The sequence below is a fragment of the Lycium barbarum genome, chromosome 4 (assembly GCF_019175385.1).
Source record: "Lycium barbarum isolate Lr01 chromosome 4, ASM1917538v2, whole genome shotgun sequence".
Classification (NCBI taxonomy): Eukaryota; Viridiplantae; Streptophyta; class Magnoliopsida; order Solanales; family Solanaceae; genus Lycium; species Lycium barbarum.
Window position 1 is genome coordinate 145,459,648 of NC_083340.1, and position 18,970 is coordinate 145,478,617.

General features: G+C 34.4%; 1 protein-coding gene across 2 annotated transcripts; it reads left to right on the forward strand.

Moving 5' to 3' along the window:
• Positions 1-6,388: 6,388 nt before the first annotated feature.
• On the forward strand, positions 6,389-18,107 carry LOC132636840 (arginine--tRNA ligase, chloroplastic/mitochondrial-like). 2 transcript variants are annotated; one of them, XM_060353881.1, is made up of 18 exons: positions 6,389-6,565; positions 8,228-8,304; positions 8,406-8,545; positions 8,867-8,942; positions 9,043-9,144; positions 9,246-9,461; positions 10,236-10,316; positions 10,654-10,737; positions 11,483-11,587; positions 13,310-13,488; positions 13,750-13,834; positions 13,964-14,150; positions 14,324-14,393; positions 15,730-15,799; positions 16,132-16,221; positions 17,035-17,103; positions 17,202-17,300; positions 17,779-18,107. In XM_060353881.1, exons 1-18 carry the CDS (start codon positions 6,454-6,456, stop codon positions 17,887-17,889), a joined length of 1,953 nt encoding a protein of 650 aa, XP_060209864.1. In that variant the 5' UTR covers positions 6,389-6,453; the 3' UTR covers positions 17,890-18,107. The 2 variants fall into 2 exon arrangements, with proteins under 2 accessions (XP_060209864.1, XP_060209866.1); XM_060353883.1 differs by having other exon boundaries at positions 6,424-6,565; positions 8,224-8,304.
• Positions 18,108-18,970: the final 863 nt, after the last annotated feature.

Here is an 18,970-nt window from a genome sequence, read left to right on the forward strand (position 1 = left end):
CAAGTAAACTAACAGTCGGGGGGGGGGGGGGGGAATATGACCCTAAAGTTGGATGTCAAGGATAAAATAGCCAAAAAGTATAACGAAGGGTAAACATAGCCCTTTTCTAAGAGTACAGGGGCAAATCCGACCCTTTTCCGCTTTAATATCACACTATCAACTGTAGTAGTTGACTAATTGTTCTCTCATCTTCCTGTTTTCCTTCGCTCTTTTATTTTTTTCTAAACTTTGGAGGAGATTATTCCAGTTATAAATTAGCAGTGCTAGTAGTTTTAACTTTATTTTGCAAGTTCTTCAGCTTAATATTTGGTGTAATTGCCCTTTTCCTATGCTTTACTGGTTCAAAGTTACAAATTTTGGTTCATCTATTTCAAATTAATTGTTTTCTATGAAGATTACCAATTTAATTAATTAATATAGTTCTTGACTGTAATTTTTTGTTATGATATTGATGTTTTGTTAGAAGTAACGAGTACAGGCATTTAGTAAGGACATTCATTAGTTAGGTTCATCAATAATGTTGCATCAGTTTGTTTATAACTTTTAATTCTTAAATTCAACTATTTTTTGGTATTGCATTCGCCATTAGGAGACCTTTTAAAAATACTGAATATTAACTGAACCGTACCGATATCAAAGATAAACCAAAATGATTGGCACGGTTTCAAAAATTAATTTTGCTTATATATAATAGAATAACCAAAAATTGATATGGTACAACTTTTTCAAGATAACCGACCGAATCGAACTATTGACACCCCTAAAATATACTATCGCCTATTTAAAATTCAGAACTATAGTTATGTCAAATAAAAAGAGATCCGGTCAAATTAGTTACATAATATGGCCCGAGAAAATGGAAATTTCAACCAAGTTAATAACATATTTAGTCGGAAAAATAGATTAAAAAATATAAACGAGTTCAAAAAGTTAGTTATGTGAAAAAGTTATACTGAGATTGTTTTTCTAATAAGATAAACCAATAACTCTATTATTTTCTTTTTTAATGAGTACATTTTAGCTAAGCATGAAATATTACAGAAGGTTAAACACATATGTGGACCCTTTAACTTGCCCAAATTTTTAATTTAAGAGTTGTACCTATTGAACATTTGAACTTTAGCCAAACTGTGTCTATTAAACACCTAAACACAGCCAACCAGAAATGTAAAATGCGTGTGTTACACGCGAATGATGTGGAAAATAAAACCAATCTAAAGGGAAAAAAATATGAATCAACGGGAGACCATCGTCTCCTCCATTTCACCGGCCTCCACGTCCTCCACCGTTTTCCTCCGATGAATCCTTCAACATCCGGGTTATATCTTCAAATTCTAGTGAAAATAAGGTTTTAGGTGTTTTTTAAATTCCAAATACAATTCCAAGTGCGTAGTTAGAATTTTTATGGCAAAATGCTGATTTTCAAATAAAGTGGGAAAAAAATCCGCAAAAAGTGAATAATTCTCATGGCCAAACAACCACTATTGTGTTGTTTGGACATGCAATTCAAATTTCTTAAGTTGTATTTTTTCTTATAGACATAAAAAAAAACCCACAAGTTGTGAAAACTATTAAAACATTCTCAATTCTTATACAATCTTACCAAATGAGCAAGTCATAATTCATAACAAAATTAATACGCTACTAGAAGACCTTTCTAAAAAATACAACATCAATTGATCAAACTTTAGTTCAATAAAAAAGAAAATTTAACATGAATAGTAATGTAACTATGACTCGGTAAAAGTTAGAACATAAATAAAGATTGGTAGAAGTTAATGAGGTTGATAAATGGTTGATGAGAGTAATTGTTAAAAATATATACCAACTTATGAGTCTTTTTTTTGTTACAAAATATAAACTTGTGGGTCAAGTTTTACATTTAAATTTTTTGAAATCATGAGATGAAATCAGCGTTTGGACATGCGATTTCCAAGTCATCCAAAAAGGCATGATTTGCGATTTCAAAATTTTTAAATATAACACTTGACCCATAAGTTTATATTTTGTAAAAAAGACCCATAAGTTGGTAGATATTTTTAACAATTACTCCCACCAACCATTTACCAACCTTTATTTATGTCTATCATGTGCGAGGATTATATTAAAGAGTAGTTACATTACTATTCATGTTAATTTTTTTTTTATTGAACTAAAGTTTGATCAATTGATGTTGTATTTTTTAGAAAGATCTTCTAGTAGCGTATTAATTTTGTTATGAACTATGACTTGATCATTTGGTAAGATTGTATAAGAATTGAGAATATTTTGATAGTTTTCACAACTTGTGGGGTTTTTATGTCTATAAGAAAAAATACAACTTAAGAAATCCAAATTGTATGTCTAGATGAAAAAAACATATAAGTTTAGGGGGTGCTTATGTATTCAACATATTTAGGATTACTGAATTATGAGATTGAATTTTTTGATGAATCAAATGACTTTTTTTTTTTTTTTGGGTAAACTAATTACTCAATGCTTCAGTCTCGCATAAAATTGCTGCACACTTCAAATTTTTAATGATTCTTTATATCGAATTCTATAAATTTTCAAACAAACTCTTTTTTCCCCTTAAATACGAAAGAATTTATTGCAGTGACAATAGTTATCTTCGGGTGCAAAATAATTTTGGACTGCAATTAGTCTTTTTTTTTTAGTTATTATTCCTTTACCATTTTTTGTTCGATAGTTGTTAATATTTTCTATGGTGATTTTGTTGATGCCAAAAACTTTCTAATTCAAATAGAAAGTTTACTAGCTTTTATTGCTCTAAAATCCTTATTCAATACTTCATGAGTACATAAGAGTTGAAGAAGTTGTTTGTCAAATTGTTGTGACAAGTGCACATATAGTCACTTGAGTGTTTAGTCGTCTCATAATTAACTTTAAATTTGTGATATTTCTGAGTTTGATATTTCAAATTTAAGACATACACGTTGGCTGTCAAAGCCCAACTTCAGACATGCATGTTAGATTTTAAACTTGGTTTGAATGAAGTCCAACTTCAGGCATTCAGGTTTGAAGTTAGATTCTGTAGAGCATAAATTCAGATCAAAATGTCTGAAGTATTGGCATTAGCCCAAACTCAAGTCAACATAGCTTTAGTCAAGTAAAAAAATCAAGTTGCGAGGAACAAAGACACGAAAATGCTTTGTGGTTGTCAATATTTGATCTTTAGTGTAATCATCATTATCTTTTGTAATGCACATTGTTAATTTCTTCGGAATCGAATACTCTCTTGAATTGCTTTGTTTCAAAGTTGGCGTTCCAAACCTCCTTGACTAAAGTAGTGTCAATTTTTGTTGAACTAAAAACATATTGTTTTGTCATGAAACCAGTTATTTCTTCCCATACATTACAGTGCTATTGATTGGTGTCTTTATAGAAAATATAAAGCTGATATACAATGTTTGATTTCTCATCATTAAGCAAAGAAGAATAAGAAGAAGAAGCAAAGCTAGAATAGCAACGCAAGTATGCAGTTTATCACAACTGGCTATAAGTTAAATACTTAGAAAAAAATTTAATATAACATAGATAGCATATGCAAAATAGGCTATCAAGTGCAAATTCTACAAAGCTACCAATAAAAACATTGTAATTAGACGAGCATTCATGTCTAACTTTTTTTCTTTGGGTCAAAATTCACTAAAATAAATTTATGAATTAACAATTAAAGAATAAAAACATTTACGCGGTGTGTCCTTCAACAAAAAGATTTACATGAAAATGAAGAATGGATCAATAAATCGAGTAGGGCTGGATTGAGCTAGCGTGTCGAAAGCCCTTTTAAATGAAGGGTTGAAATAAGTAAGAGAAAATTAAGCTGAGTGTCCATTGAGGCATCTAGTTTGCCATTATTAGTCCAACTACCCACTTTTTACCATATAAACCTTTTGGCTGTCTAAATTGCAATGTTAGCCAGCACTTTATGCATCATTCAACAAATCTATTAATTTGGGATAAAGGAAGTACTTGGGTTTAATCGGCTAATACAACTGTCCTTGATTGCTTGTGGTATAAAATATGAGTAAGCTCTTCATATGTGGTAATAAATACCTGTGGAGCATGAACTGATTGTTGCATATTACCATTTTGTTTACTGTTTGTTCTGATTAGTAAAAGTGGCCATAACTAATGTATAGAGTGATCCTTTTAGTTCCTTTTGTGCTTTCTGAAGTTGTCCGTTAATGTAGGTTTTATTAATGCATCACAAGCAACACTTTTCTTTCAGTAATGCGTTATGACCTATCTAGGGAGAAATTTACTATTTACAAGCAACTGCATTGTGCATTTATCTTGACTCCTCATCTCGATTTAGAAGGAACGAAATACTGCTAATGTCCTTCCTCAATTGCTAATTCACTAGTTTTTAATTGATTCTCTAATCTTTTTTTTCATTTTTTTTTATTTGTCTAAATAAATTTGTCGTCCAATTAATCTAGGTAATGTTTATATATAACTATACAGAATAGATTCATTATTTATACCCTGTAATTTGAGTTGGTTTCGCGTGTTTATACATGATTATACAAAGCATATATACTATATATATAAAGTATATGTAATGCTTTAATACATGATTATACACAGCATATACACTATATATATAAAGGATATGTAATGTTTATATAAAACTATACAATAGATACACCATCAATGCACCGATGATATAGTGGGCTACATTGCTTGCAACCTTGACGCGTGAGCCTTTATCTATACCTAACATAAACATTGATAATACAATGGGCTACATCGACCGCAAACTAGATGCATGGGTTGTATATGTGAATTATTTCGCAATAAGTAAAGCTATAAAATTTTAAAGTTGAAAGGGATTGGATAGATAAATTCATTTTGACAGCTCTAGTTTAACTTAAAGAAATCAATAATTAAAAAAAAGTATACACAAGGAGAAAACTGTCCGAACTATATGAAAAGTAAAAAAAAATAAAAAAAATACTACAATCTAGTCCCTTACGTTTAATGTATATGTTTTTTTTTTTTTTGGTTAATGCATATGCATCTTCCTAAACTTGTTTTTTTTTTTCCATTTTGACACCTCAACTAAGTGTTGTTCTTATTAAACCTCTGAACTCATCCTCAAGTATTTCTATCAAACACGATCAGACTTACATAGTATTTCTTCTTCAATGTAGCAACATGCTAATATATATTCTAATTTAATTATACCATCATTTAGCTAAGATCATCAACAATTGAGATGAAAAAAAAGAGTAGCTCTTACTTAAGTTGGTAGTGGAAGAGCAGAACCAACAGAAACCGACACATTCATGACCTAAAGAATAGCTTACCACATGTCTAAAATATTACTTCACCTTTATTTGCCCAATTTAATTTCTGCTTCTAATAAAAATTAAATTTTGGAGATTTGATAGACATACTTGAAGACAAGTTTAAAAGTTTAATAGAAACAACACTTAATTGAGTTGCTAAAATGAAGAGAAAAAAAGACAAGTTTAAGAGTCTGCATATACATTAAGCCATTCACTCAATTAATCAGCTTAGGATACTCTATGGTGCTAATGACAATAGAGTCACATGATGACATGGCATTCTCTCATTGGCAAAACAAAAAAAAAAAGCCCAAAATTGCAAAATGAGTCAATATCTCCTTTCCTAAATTCCCTCAAAAAACCCTTATACAGCATAAGACCAACGCCAACAGTGTCATTTCATAAAAAAGGAAACAGAATAATAAAAACCTCAAAACCCAAACAAAGCTCTATATATAGGAATATGAGCAGCTTCACTTGGTCCCTCAAAATTCCACCATTGCTTTCACTTTCTCCGCCTCCCTCTGCTAAGCTTCTAAACCCCAATTTCTCACGAGGCTAATGTGTATAATTAAGAGACGTGACATTTAAGTGATAACTTATATCTATGTAATGGTCACTTAAAAATAAATATAATTTTTTTTAAAAAATTTGAGCCGAAATTATCCAGTAGGAATGCTTTATGTTAATCAAAGCATGTCGTAGTTTAAGCGTCGAAATGAGATTTATCGATAATAAGTTTGAAGGACTATGGATGTATTCTGCCAGAAAAGGGGTCGTTTGGTTCATGTGATAAGGTAGAATATCCCTGAATTAAGTTTGATATTAAGTTTACACTTTCTCTGATTGATTTTGTCCTATTTCTGAGTTGAGATAAATTAATCCCAAGATTATAATCTCAAGACTAATCCCGAAATAACGCTGCCCGCTAACCAAATGACTCCTAACACTCTAGGGTCCTAATTGTCAAAAGAGTCACATGATGACATGGCATTCTCTCATTGGCAAATGCAAAAAATGGCCAAAATTGCAAAATGAGCCCTAGTTCCTATCCAAAATCCCTCAAAAGAACCCTAATACATACCCCCAAAAAGAAAAGAGAATAATAAAATACCAAAACCCAAACAGAACTTAAAAATAAAATTTATAAAGGAATATGAGCAGCTTTGCTTTGTCTCTCAAAATTCCACCATTACTTTCACTTTCTCAGCCTCCTTCTACTAAGCAATTTATAAACCCCAATTTCTCACATTTTTTCCTCAATACCTGTAAGTCTCTATCTTCTTGAAAATGGGATAATGTTATTATTATTATTATTATTATTATTATTATTATTGTTGTTGTTGTTGTTGTTGTTGACTATTATTAATGTTAAAAAATGATGCTTTTAGCTATTTGGTTGGTGGTTTTTTTTTTCTTGAGTTGAGTAGTTAGTAAGCAGTGGCGGAGCTAAGATTTGCGATAAGGGGTACAAAATATGAAGAAGTAAATAAAAGAAGTCCAAGGGGCGTTTAACATTTACTATTTATATATAAAAAATAACTTTAACCATGTATAAACAGTGTAATTTTTCGCCGAAGGGGGTTAGGAACCTTAGCCGTATGTGGCTCTGCCCTGTTAGTAAGTATGAATGCAATTTACAGTGTTTTATGTCTGTTGATGATAAAGGGACTAACTTTGTTGAACTTAGATTTTTTTTTTCTTTTTTTAAATTATAGTTTCATTGAAAAGTTTGCTACTTTATGTTTATCTACTGGTTATATAAGCTTGATGTGCTTTGTTGGGTGTGTTTTTGTTGTTCTTGATGGGAGTATAGCCGAAGGATTGAGCTTAATTTCATTGAACTTTAGTTCTATGTACTGGATTGAACTGCCAAAACTGGGAATGGGTTGTCTCTGCGTAATGCTATCGCTACCCCTATTTTTTTTTTTTTAAAGGCAATGTGACTGAACCCTGTAGCTTGCTATGTTGGTAGGGGTGTCAAATGGGCGGGTTAAAATGAGTTGAGGTAATAAATGGGCCGGTTATTGACCCGCTCAAAAGTTTGTAATGTAGCTGCTGTTAAATGGAAGATAAATGTATTGGTTCAGATACCCTTCACGTTTAAAGTTTGAGGGGCTGGACTGACTTGTGAACAACTCGACTAATCCATTGGACAACCTGTTAGAGCTGACACGCACAAGTATCATGTAAAAGGTATTTTAAGAATGGAGACAGATGAGAAACCTAGCAATTTTCTTAATCTTGAATCTTGTGGTCAAGAGAAAATGATGTAGCGTCCACAGTAGAAGCTCATTTAAGAAACAAAGTTAGTAAACTTTTTGAACAGATTGAAGACTAAAGTAACACAAATAAAAAAAGTGGGAGGGATAATATAAGTACTTCTTCCGGACCAACAAAAAGAAATGAAGAAAGACGGAGATGTTTTTTCTGGATAATAAATTTAACACCTTTTGTACAATTTAAATTATGTCAAATGAGATGCAAACTATTGGGGTATTCCATGTTACCCACAACCGTTAAGAAAAGCAAATTATAGCATCTGAAGTTGTTGGCAACTTGGCACTACCCTTGTGTGTTCAAGTATCTAAATTGTTCCCAAGTGTTGAATGTTCCATTGTACTTTCATCTATTTTCCTTAGATGTGCTGTAGTGTGTGACCCACCTTATTTACTTAATGATATCTTCAACACGCGCCTTCACATGTAGGACTGATTCTTTTTTAATGGGCAAAGCACGTAATTTTTTTTTTCCTGACAATTTGTGGCGGTGAGATTTGGACATAGCAACTCTGCCTGCCTTGATACCATGTTGCAGATATGACCATTTTAAAGAGGGTGCACTTTTATTTATTTAATTATATCTTCAACATGCTGCAATTATAGGAGTGCTTTAAGTAATTTCTGTTTCGGTGTCGTAACACTAGACAGGTATTCTCAGAGCAACAACTAGGAGGTTTTTTGGTGCGGTAGAAGTATCTTCAAGGACAATATCAACCATGGAAACTGTAAGTCATCATCTCATATTTATAGTATCCCGTAAAGCGTGCCATCCCTAAACAGTACTGCATAAATTAAGTTGATTATGCCCCACCTTTAATCTGAACAGGATAAAGAAATTATTGGGAGTCAAAAGCAGCAATTAGCAAAGCTATTTGAGGAATCGCTTAGAGCAGCATTCCCTGATGTTTCAGATGTGCAGCCTTTGATTGCTATTTGCAATGATGCAAAACATGGTGACTATCAATGGTATGATTACTCTGATTATGCTCTAAGTTGAACACTATCCTTTTAAATTTCCAGCTGTTTATTATTGGGATAATTACATTTTTGGACCGCTCAAAAGAGTAATAGCCAACAAAAGTATCAGTTTTGTATATTAAGTGTAAATATACGTATAATATACATATTGTATTCACAAAATATACATAATCTGTGTATTGGTTTGTATATTTTGGCTAGCGCCCGTAATTAATTTCAGCCGATGGGCCAAAAATAAAAAAGCCCCTTATTATTATGTATGTAATAAATTAATTAATTCATATGTACTCACTTGGAAACTTTGGGCAGCAATAATGCAATGAGCTTGTGGAATAAACTTAAAGGCAAAGGTACACAATTGAAGGGTCCTCAACCTGTTGGAAAGGTGATTAGATATCCTTGTTAATCTTTACGTCATTTCTTTCCCAAACACGGTACTAGAAGTGAAAGCTGCCAACTTACCGTCAGTTGTTTTCACATTTTAGGCAATTATAGAGAATCTTCCTGCATCAGAAATGATAGAGAAGTGCTCTATAGCAGGACCCGGTTTTGTTAATATTGTATTAGCAAGGCAATGGATAGCAAAGGTATTTTCTTTAAGTAGCTCTGCTTTTTTACTGGCAGTTTTTTTTTTTTTTTTTGGTTCGGAGGTTAGAATCATATAAGCACTCCTTTCTTACTGATGCAGAGTCTTCAAAAGATGCTAATAGATGGCATAGAGACATGGGCACCAAAGCTTCCTGTTAAAAGGGCCGTCGTTGACTTTTCGTCACCCAATATAGCAAAAGAGATGCATGTGGGTCATTTAAGATCTACTATAATTGGAGACACTCTGGCCCGTATGCTGGAGTTTTCCAATGTTGAAGTTCTTCGGAGAAACCATGTGGGTGACTGGGGCACACAGGTAGCTTTCATGCTCAGTAATTTCATTCCTATTCTCTTCCCATGAGTAATACCTATAAGACATATATCTAAGTGCTTTGCTTACAAATCTTTTTGGGTCTGCACGTCCTTCAACATAATCATATGAGGGAACCATAAGGGGTCGGTTGGTTGCTGGTTAGACTTGTGCAGGGTTTAGTGATTCATGTATTAGTTATTCCATCTTCTACCATGTTTAAAATAACACATAGATTCCCTCATAACTCATACATGTATTCGTAATGCGGGATTGTAAACTGGTAACGAAACATCGTACATGATGTGCTGAATCTTATACATAGCAACTATAATGCTACCAAACATTGTATTAGTTAAGCTCTCGAATAACTTACTTCTTAACCAGCAGCCAAACGATCCGTAGATGTTTTTCTATCTTCAAACCGATACAATGATTATCTGAGCTGCCCGATCAGCTATTGTTCTTTTCAAGCTTACAAGATACAGTGGAGTTACCCTTGAAAATATATGACAAATTGGGCTTTGTGTCAGTAATTTTTCAAGTGTATGTAACTAGTGGTTAATTAATGGATGTTTAAAAGCTAAGAGCCATCTAACTTCAATTTGTTTTCAAGTGGAAGACTTAATTCTATGTAGTTCAGGGGATTTTTACCATGAAGCCCGATTTCTGTTCATCTATGTATGAAGTTTCCTTTCTGGAGAAGTATATCTTCTACTAGAAATGTTCGTTTCCGTGCCAATTTGATTAAGGGCCTCATACTCGTTATTTCTTTTGCAGTTCGGAATGTTAATTGAGTTCCTTTTTGATCAACTTCCTAATTGGGAAGCTGATAGTACCCCAGCTATTGGAGATTTGGAGGTGAGTCTGGTGCTTCTTATTCTCTATAGTCGTTTTTTCTCATGTTATCTGCATTTGGATTCTGATAAAGCATGCGACGTCATTAGGTTTGATGCATTGAGCTTGCAATTATTGGTCATGACTGGAGAATTGAAAATTTTGAGGTTTTAATTGTATATATTTAGCAACCTTGAATGTTTACGCAATAGTGCTTGAGATCTTGAGCTTACTCATATCCAAAGCATGTCTTATATCATGTTTCTTGATATTTTCCTTGGGAGCGCAAGCAGTTTGTGTGGATAGAAAAGCAGAGATTTATTTAACTTGACCTGGTAATCATTGTTTTCATTTATTCTAGGGATTCTATAAGGCTTCAAAACAAAGATTTGACAGTGATGCTGAATTCAAGGAAAGGGCGCAAAAGGCGGTCGTTAGTCTTCAGGTGACCTTTTATTTATTTTCTTATTTTAATTTGGCATGTATGATTCTGCAGAATTCTGTTGCTTCTCTTTTGTTGCTCAAGAAGAAAAGGGTAATACATTCTAGGAGTGTCAAATGGGCGAGTTGGGATGAATTTGGGCGGCTCAAAATGGGCTGAGTTAATAACTCGCCCAAAAGTTACTTGAGCTGAAATGGGCTAAGAAGCGGGTCAAACCCAACCCACCCAATTTTTCCCAAGTTTTAATTTCTTTGTTTATTCTCCGGATAAAGGAGGAGGGTTGCCGAGGGTCAATCGGAAACAGCCTCCCTACTAGGTAGGGGTAAGGCTGCGTACATCTTACCCTCCCCAGACCCCACTATTGTGGGATTACACTGGGTAGTGACCATGACCATTCTTTTATAATTATTTAGCACCTAATAAAACTACTTTTTTCTTTATTATGGCTATGTTTAACCTATCAAATACAAAAAATGTCTTTTTGAAAATATTTTGACAAAATTTTTCGTGGGTCAATTTGGGTCACATATCAACCCAATTTTTTGACGGGCAGAGCTAATAAACGGGCGGGTCAATGACCAGCCCAAACTTGGGCGGTCATGTTTTCGTGGGATAATTTTGCCATCCGTAATACATACCATAATGGATGGCTCCCTTACTGAAAGGTCAGTGCAAATAGTTGGTAACTTTAAAGGGCAATGCTTTATCTGACGTGTTTCTCTTACCTGTGCATGTGCTTGTCTTATAGGGCGGTGAGGAGAAGTATCAGAAGGCATGGGCACAAATATGTGAGATCAGCCGAAAAGAATTTCAGAAGGTTTATGAGAGACTTGGGGTTCACTTAGAGGAAAAGGTACTACACTGAGCTTTTTCTTCCTCCTAAATTGCTTAGAACTTTGGATGGCTCTATGGAGACATGCAATAGTTCCCTAGTTTTGCCTCGAGTGTATCATGCAATTGCCATGCTAGTTTATTTTTAGGCTTAACACATAGCCAGCCACTTAAACTTGTCGGGATATTCCATTTAGACACTCGAACTAAGTTCAGTTCCAATTGAACACCTCAACTCCTAATAAAAGTGTTTCAATTAGACACTTTTGATTCAAATTTCGAAGTTTTTTCGTGTGTTTTCATTCGTCTATTAATTACATAAAATATGTCATCTCTTTTAATTATACGTATCAATCTCAAGTGGAAAATGTCCGGGGTTTACGGCTTATTGAGGCTAATGTGTATAATTAAAGGCGATGATATATTTTATGTGGTTAATTTAACTACCTAATAGACAAATGAAAACACACGCAATTTTTTTTTCCAAAATTTGACTTGAAAGTGTCTAATTGGAACACTTTATTAGGAGTTGGGGTGTTCAATTGGAACAGGACTTAGTTCGAGTGTCTAAATGTAATATCCTGACAAGTCTAAGGGGCTACTTATGTATTAAGCCTTATTTTTATCTGTTAAAGTTCCAAGTTGATAATAAATGCAGATATTGTATTCATTATAACTGCACAATTGCTATTCATTAAAAGTTCACTCAAAATACCAGAGACCCGTCTGGACATGAATATTTTTTCCTTTTTTTCAATTTTATTTTCAACACAGCGTTTATACTTTGAACTGATTTTATTTCTTTCAAGATGAGTTTCAAGATTGAAAAAAGTGGTTTTCATCAGTTTTTCAAGTGATTTTTTTTTTCGCTCACAAAACTTCTACTTTTTTCATGTTGAATGCATGTCCAAACACAACTTCAACTTCCAAATACTTTTTTTCTTTTCAAATATCACATTTTTTATGTCCAAACGCCAACTTATTCTCAGGGAGGCTGCTCTAGAGGTCCTTCCTTGTAAAGGAGAAATCTAAAGAGCTCAAGTATTACTGGAAATTGTCCTATTAATATTGCAGCTGCCCTGTGATTTGAATAGTGATAGTTGCTGAAAAAGAAAAACAAGTGGGTTATTTTCTAAATAGGAGTTGTCATAGTTTAATCTGCGGAAAAAGTAGAGCCTGTTGCCTTGGTTGGTCACTCTTAGACTTGTTTGTGTTATAAATTCTTTTCGATGATCCAAGCTTATTCAGAAACAGGGCCCGGGGGGTGGGGGGTGGGAATGGAGTGAAAGAACTGTGTATACTCTAAGCTAATTTCATTTCTAATAGTGGTGTAGAAATCAAAGGAAACCATTTATGGCTGCTGAAATTGAGCCATATAATCTCTGGTATTGTTTTCAGTAAATCAAATATTCATTTTAGCTCCCAGGGCTTTGGTCTAGTGGTAAGAGCGCAACACGTGGTGTGTGGGTTAGGCGCACGTCATGAGTTCGAACCCTGCCTTAGACAAGAGTCTGGTATTTATGTGGAGAAAGGTAGAGGGGCTGGCCCATTATCCCATTTTTGCTTTTTCATTCTCAAAAAAATATTCATTTTAGAATGTTGGTAGTCTGTCATATGTCGTAAAAGAATCTTGGAAGAATTGATTGTTATTGATATCTGCTTTTCACTTTATTGAGCATTTTCATGCACATGTTTATGGGTGAGCAAAGCCTCATGAATTTAATTTGTTTTTTTCTTGCTTTAGGGTGAAAGCTTTTACAATCCGTATATTCCCAAGGCTTTAGAGCTGCTTAATGAGAAGGGATTAATTGAAGAAAGTGAAGGTGCTCGTGTCATCTTTATTGAAGGGAAGAAAATACCTCTTATTGTTGTGAAGAGGGATGGTGGTTTCAACTATGCTTCAACTGATCTTACCGCTCTATGGTTAGTTTTAGTGGTAATTTGTGTTTATGGATAGACTTCGCAAATAAAGCCTATTTTCTCATCAAGAATATAGGTTCAATGGTTGTTGCCTGTTGTTCCCACTTCTGTAACTATGACACTTGTCATTTTGGTTATTTTCTTTCATCGAATGATTCATTTCTAGTACGGTCGTCAACAAAGAAAAGGAAATATTCAATTTGTTGATTTTGTAGCGGCCATTAAATATTTTTCATTTAGGCTTTCCTGTCCGCAACTTTATAGGTATCGACTGAATGAAGAAAAAGCAGACTGGATGGTATATGTGACTGACGTTGGACAGCGAGAGCACTTTGAGATGTTCTTTTCTGTAAGTTTCTTATATTTATGCCCCTCTCTCTTTCCTCTGTTAGCCTACAATACAATGAAGCAACTTTGTTGGTATTGATCATTACTCATGCTTTTTTTTTTAAACCTTCTGGTTGAAATTCTCTTCTAGGCTGCAAAACGTGCGGGCTGGCTTCCTTCAAATGACAAAGATTACCCCAAAGCCAGTCATGTAGGATTTGGTCTAGTTTTAGGAGAAGATGGGAAACGGTTCCGTACTCGAAGTACTGAGGTGGTTAAGCTTGTTGATTTGCTTGATGAGGCCAAGAGCCGGTGTAAATCAGCACTTGAAGAGAGAGGTGTGTGTTCTATGTATTTTTGGTAGCTTTGGAATATGGCAATTTGGTCTTTTTTCTTTTCTACTTGTTTTTCTTTGCTTGTCATGGCTTCTCTCTTGTGAATACTATGGATAATATGTAGTGAGATTGTGAAAGAGTACGACTGCAAATTTATATCATGATTGTCTTATCAGGTAAGGGTAAAGAATGGACGGCCGAGGAACTAGAGCGAACTGCTGAGGCTGTAGGATATGGTGCTGTTAAGTAAGTTCCTCATCCTTGTGCATGCATTTGCACTTTATACTTTGCAGGAGAGCGAAGATGATCCGGCAATTTGATGCAAAGATTCACGTTTAGCTGTTGTTGGATTGTGCAATATTTTTGGCAAAACTGCTTTTAAAATGATAACCTTTCAACTTTATCAAAGAAGATAACCTTTTAAACTGTAACAGTAATGATAGTTATTTTTTCTGTTTAAGTACTTCTATTGAAAGCCAGAACTTAAAAAGTTTTTTCTTGGTAAAAGGCTTTCTATTCTGGAGAAGTGGAGATATTGATTGGATGATTAAAGACTGTCAATTTGGAATAAAGGGAGTATACATGAGAAAAAATCGCATTGGATGAAGGGGTAATGAGAGTTTTTTATTGTACGCATACTTTCATGGAAAACAATACATTACCCATGGATTGGTGGTGGTCAACACTACCTGTTTACAGGATTTCATGATAAGGGAAGACAAATTTTCTATATCCTCTTGTACGTTATAACATCTTCCATGTACTCTCCAACTTCTAGTGAGCAAAGAATTTTTGGGGCGGATAATAATTATATTCCAAAAAAGAAATATTTTAGTTTTAAGAAATATCATTTAACAATTGAACAATTTAATCCATGATGCAGTTATCCCTATCAGTTCAAAGTTTTATCAACTGATATAAACAACTCAAATTAACTCTTGAATCTCCTCGTCTAGGTCAAATGATGTCATATAGAACCAAAAGAGAGTACAACAACAACATACCCAGTGAAATCCCACAATGTGGGGTCTGGGGAGGGTAAAGTGTACGCAGACCTTACCCCTATCTCGGAAGATAGGGAGGCTGTTTCCGAAAGACCCTCGGCTCAAGAGAAAACATGACGAGAAAAGGTCAGATAAGCACAAGCAGTTCAAAGCAAAATGAAAATGAAACTAAAGAAAGCGAAAAAGTCATGATAGAGCAGTTTGAGAGAAAGAAGCATTAGCTACCACAGATAAATAAGATAATCGAAGTACAAGAAACAACATATAGTAGCAAAAGAGAGTAGTATCATTAAAAAAGAGCACTAAAAAGAAACTTTTACAATCTTGGTAAAACATTTTTTTTTTTTGGTTTTGAATAAGGTAACATCAATCTTGGCAAAACATTCCCTGTCTAAAAGGATGTGATATGTGATGTGTTGTTGTGCATCTTAAGTGATTTCTCATCTGATTGCAGTTTTTGCAATAGGTGGGTTCGCAATAGTAAGAGTTTTGCTATGCATTTATGCTTTTCTTGTTATCTCAGCCGGTTTCTGACCTTTTTTTATTTTTTCCCTCTTCTGTTTGGATCCCCAAAACAGATATGCTGACCTGAAGAACAACAGGTTGACCAACTATACCTTTAACTTTGATCAGATGCTTAGTGACAAGGTATGTGAAAGGATATCCCTCGATAAAATGAATGTATCTGTTAGCCTTCCATGAGTTGCTTTATCCTAGTTAATTCGTCAAATACACCTTTCTTGCAAGGTCATTGGACTCCTCTTTAAGTTCTTGTCTTTAACAGAAACACCTCCATGATTCTATTTCAGTTAGTTCATAATTGAAGCACATGGGTTTCAACATGGTTTTAATAATTGATTCTCTTTTTTATGGACGTTCTCCATCTGCAGGGATATGTTTTGTTACTTTTTTTCTGCTGCCTTTATGTTCTATTCAGTTTAGTATTGATTCTCTCTTGTATTCTTCTGTGGTGATGGCAGGGAAATACCGCTGTTTATTTGCTGTACGCGCATGCTCGCATTTGTTCAATCATCAGGAAGTCTGGCAGAGATATAGAGGAGTTAAAAAAGGTAAATCCAATAATCTCATCCATTTTATGTGCCCCAATTGAACTCTTCTTTGTCACGAATTTTGTCCATGGGTGAGTCGGGCGGTAATGCTACAACCAGGACTGGCAAAATGGTTAAAAAAAACAAGTAACCATCCGGTCCGACCCATTAAATATGGATTGGATAACTGACCAATTTAAAATGGATTAAATATGGATATTATCCAATAAAAAATGGATATCTAGATGGATAATATGGATATCCATATTATCAATACCCATTTGTCTTGTTGTTTTTCACGAGCTCTTGCTTTCTTGGAGTCTAAGCTTATTGGCTTTTAACTTGTGTTCTCACCTGATTATTCCTCAGACATTCATATTATCCGTTGATAAACTCATTTTTGTTCTTGTTAAAAAATGGACGGGTCGGATATTTTGTCCATTTTTATTTAACCCATTTGACCCGCCCATATCCGACCTGGCCCGCCCGTTTCCACTCCAGCTACAACCAATGGCCAGGTGGGCGGATAGTTTTCAACTGTTTGCTGTTAGTTCCCTTGTGGCCTTCCAAGAATTCTTGAAGTAGGAAAACACGTGACAACATTGTAGTTTGTCAATGTTAAACAACAAGAAGATACCCAGTATAATCCCACCAGGTGGGGTCTGGGGAAAGCAGAGTGTACGCATGCCCTACTACCTTGGGAGGTAGGGAGGCTGTTTCCGATAGACCCTCGGCTCAAGAGATCAATGTAAACAAATATTTCAATAATGTTAAAATTACAAGAATGGCTGTAGAATTACTATTTGTGGTTATTGATTCATTTTCGTTGAACAGAGCGGGGCAATAGATTTGGCTCATCCAGATGAACGTATGCTAGGTCTCCATTTGCTCCAGTTTGCTGAAGTAAGAATTTATTGAATCTTGTTGCTTGTTAGCACTTAATGGTTTGTTATTGTTTCTGCACAGTTCTAAGCAAGTAAATTTTGCCCTCCCATTTGCAGATTGTTGAAGAAGCTTGTACCAATCTTTTGCCAAACTTGGTGTGTGAATATCTTTACAATATATCTGAAGACTTCACTGGATTCTATACCAACTGTCAGGTATGAAATTCTCCTAGCAGCAAATAAAGTAAACCAATGAAATGCTGAAACAAAGTTGTTAAAAAGAACATATAATATAGCATAACATGAATGATCAGTTCCACAGAAAAAATGGTTGTTATAGTAAAATGTTATTATAAAGGATGGATGTTATAGAGAGGTCTGACTGTATTATCCATCCCTATAACCCGTGGCTAAAGTTGCTATAGACCAGCCTGAACCTCTAGTGTAACACCAAACAATAGATCATCGTCTAAGATTCATAAAAAATTAAAAAGTAAGTGAATCCTAGGAATTGAGAACCTTTTGGGAGCACGTTAACCCTACCCCCCCACCCCACCCCCACCCCAGTCGGCGTGAAATTGAATTAGTCAGGCAAATGAGCTTTGGAAAGAAAAAAAAGATTAGTGTAGAATAAATATGGTATTTGAATTGACAGCGGTTAGCATTTACAAATATATATATTGGAACTTGGCAGGTCGTTGGCTCGGCCGAGGAAACAAGCAGACTCTTGCTGTGTGAGGCAACAGCAGTTGTCATGAGGAAGTGTTTCCATCTATTGGGCATCACTCCTGTTTACAAAATTTAACCTCCATATGAGATCTTTTTTTGTGCTCTTAATTCCTTGAGTTAGTGTTGAGATGAGATGTATTTGAACAGAGCAGAAAGAATACAGAATGTTGATATATTTGATTTTTGACTAATTAGAAATTGAACCAGCTGTTGATCTATTGATTTATACCAACATCAGTATCATGGATCCAGTCTTTATTAAGTACAAGTAGTCTTGTAGTAATGTTGTTTCAATTAGTTTGTGTTCTGTGTTAATTATCTATGGACCAAATTGAATACTCAGCAGACAGCAAAGGACTAATTGTTGATTGATCAAGATGGGTAATTGATGGGTACAACTTGGACTATAATAATACAATATCATGAATTTTATCTCCCACTTGTTTTACGTTTAGGGCCATGGCAGCCCCATCCAACTCCCTTGGCTATAACCATCAGCCGTGGGGGTGGTAAGAATTCCACGAATATTTTATTTGGACACCGTTATTTAACTTGTATTTAGATTTTTAATCTTTTTTACACGTCTAACCACTTTAGAATAATTTCAGACACACGTCTACAGTTTTGACTTAACTTCAAAGAAATAACATATGGTTTAAGTTCAGGCAAAAATCTTAAACTTCAGGCAATGTTGCGAACAGCTGAATTTCAGCCATATGGAGAGAGAGGGGTTACGTGTCTGAAGTTTAATCATACGTAACTTTGACGTCTGAAGGGTAGACTTCGAATTGTTACGCACTGCAAATATAACTTAAGCGGTGGTTCCGAAATCAGATATATGTGCACTTCGGCCGTATGCAGTGAGATGAATAATAAAATCTTTTCACTCTTAATTAAAATGAGTTCGAGCTTTGAGCATGAAATAATTATTATACGAAAATGAGCTTTACCTCAAACCTAATTTAATCAAAGTCTCAATACAAATATCAAACACGGGATGAAAGTAAAAGAACTCCCTTGTTATATCAATCAATCATCTTTACTCTTAAACCAGAGGACTTCCCACTGCACTCCACGCCACTACATTTTAGTCACTGTCTTTTTCTTTTCATAAGTCAAGATAGAAGTAACATTTTTGAAGTATATTATTTTAAAAT

What these genes read in the sequence shown, in the direction of transcription:
- LOC132636840 (XM_060353881.1), top strand. Translation starts at nt 6,454, where the DNA reads ATGAGCAGCTTTGCTTTGTCTCTCAAAATTCCACCATTACTTTCACTT. An exon ending in CAATATCAACCATGGAAACT is followed by an intron (nt 8,305 to 8,405) that starts GTAAGTCATCAT and finishes TAATCTGAACAG; the next exon opens with GATAAAGAAATTATTGGGAG. An exon ending in GGGTTCACTTAGAGGAAAAG is followed by an intron (nt 11,588 to 13,309) that starts GTACTACACTGA and finishes TTCTTGCTTTAG; the next exon opens with GGTGAAAGCTTTTACAATCC.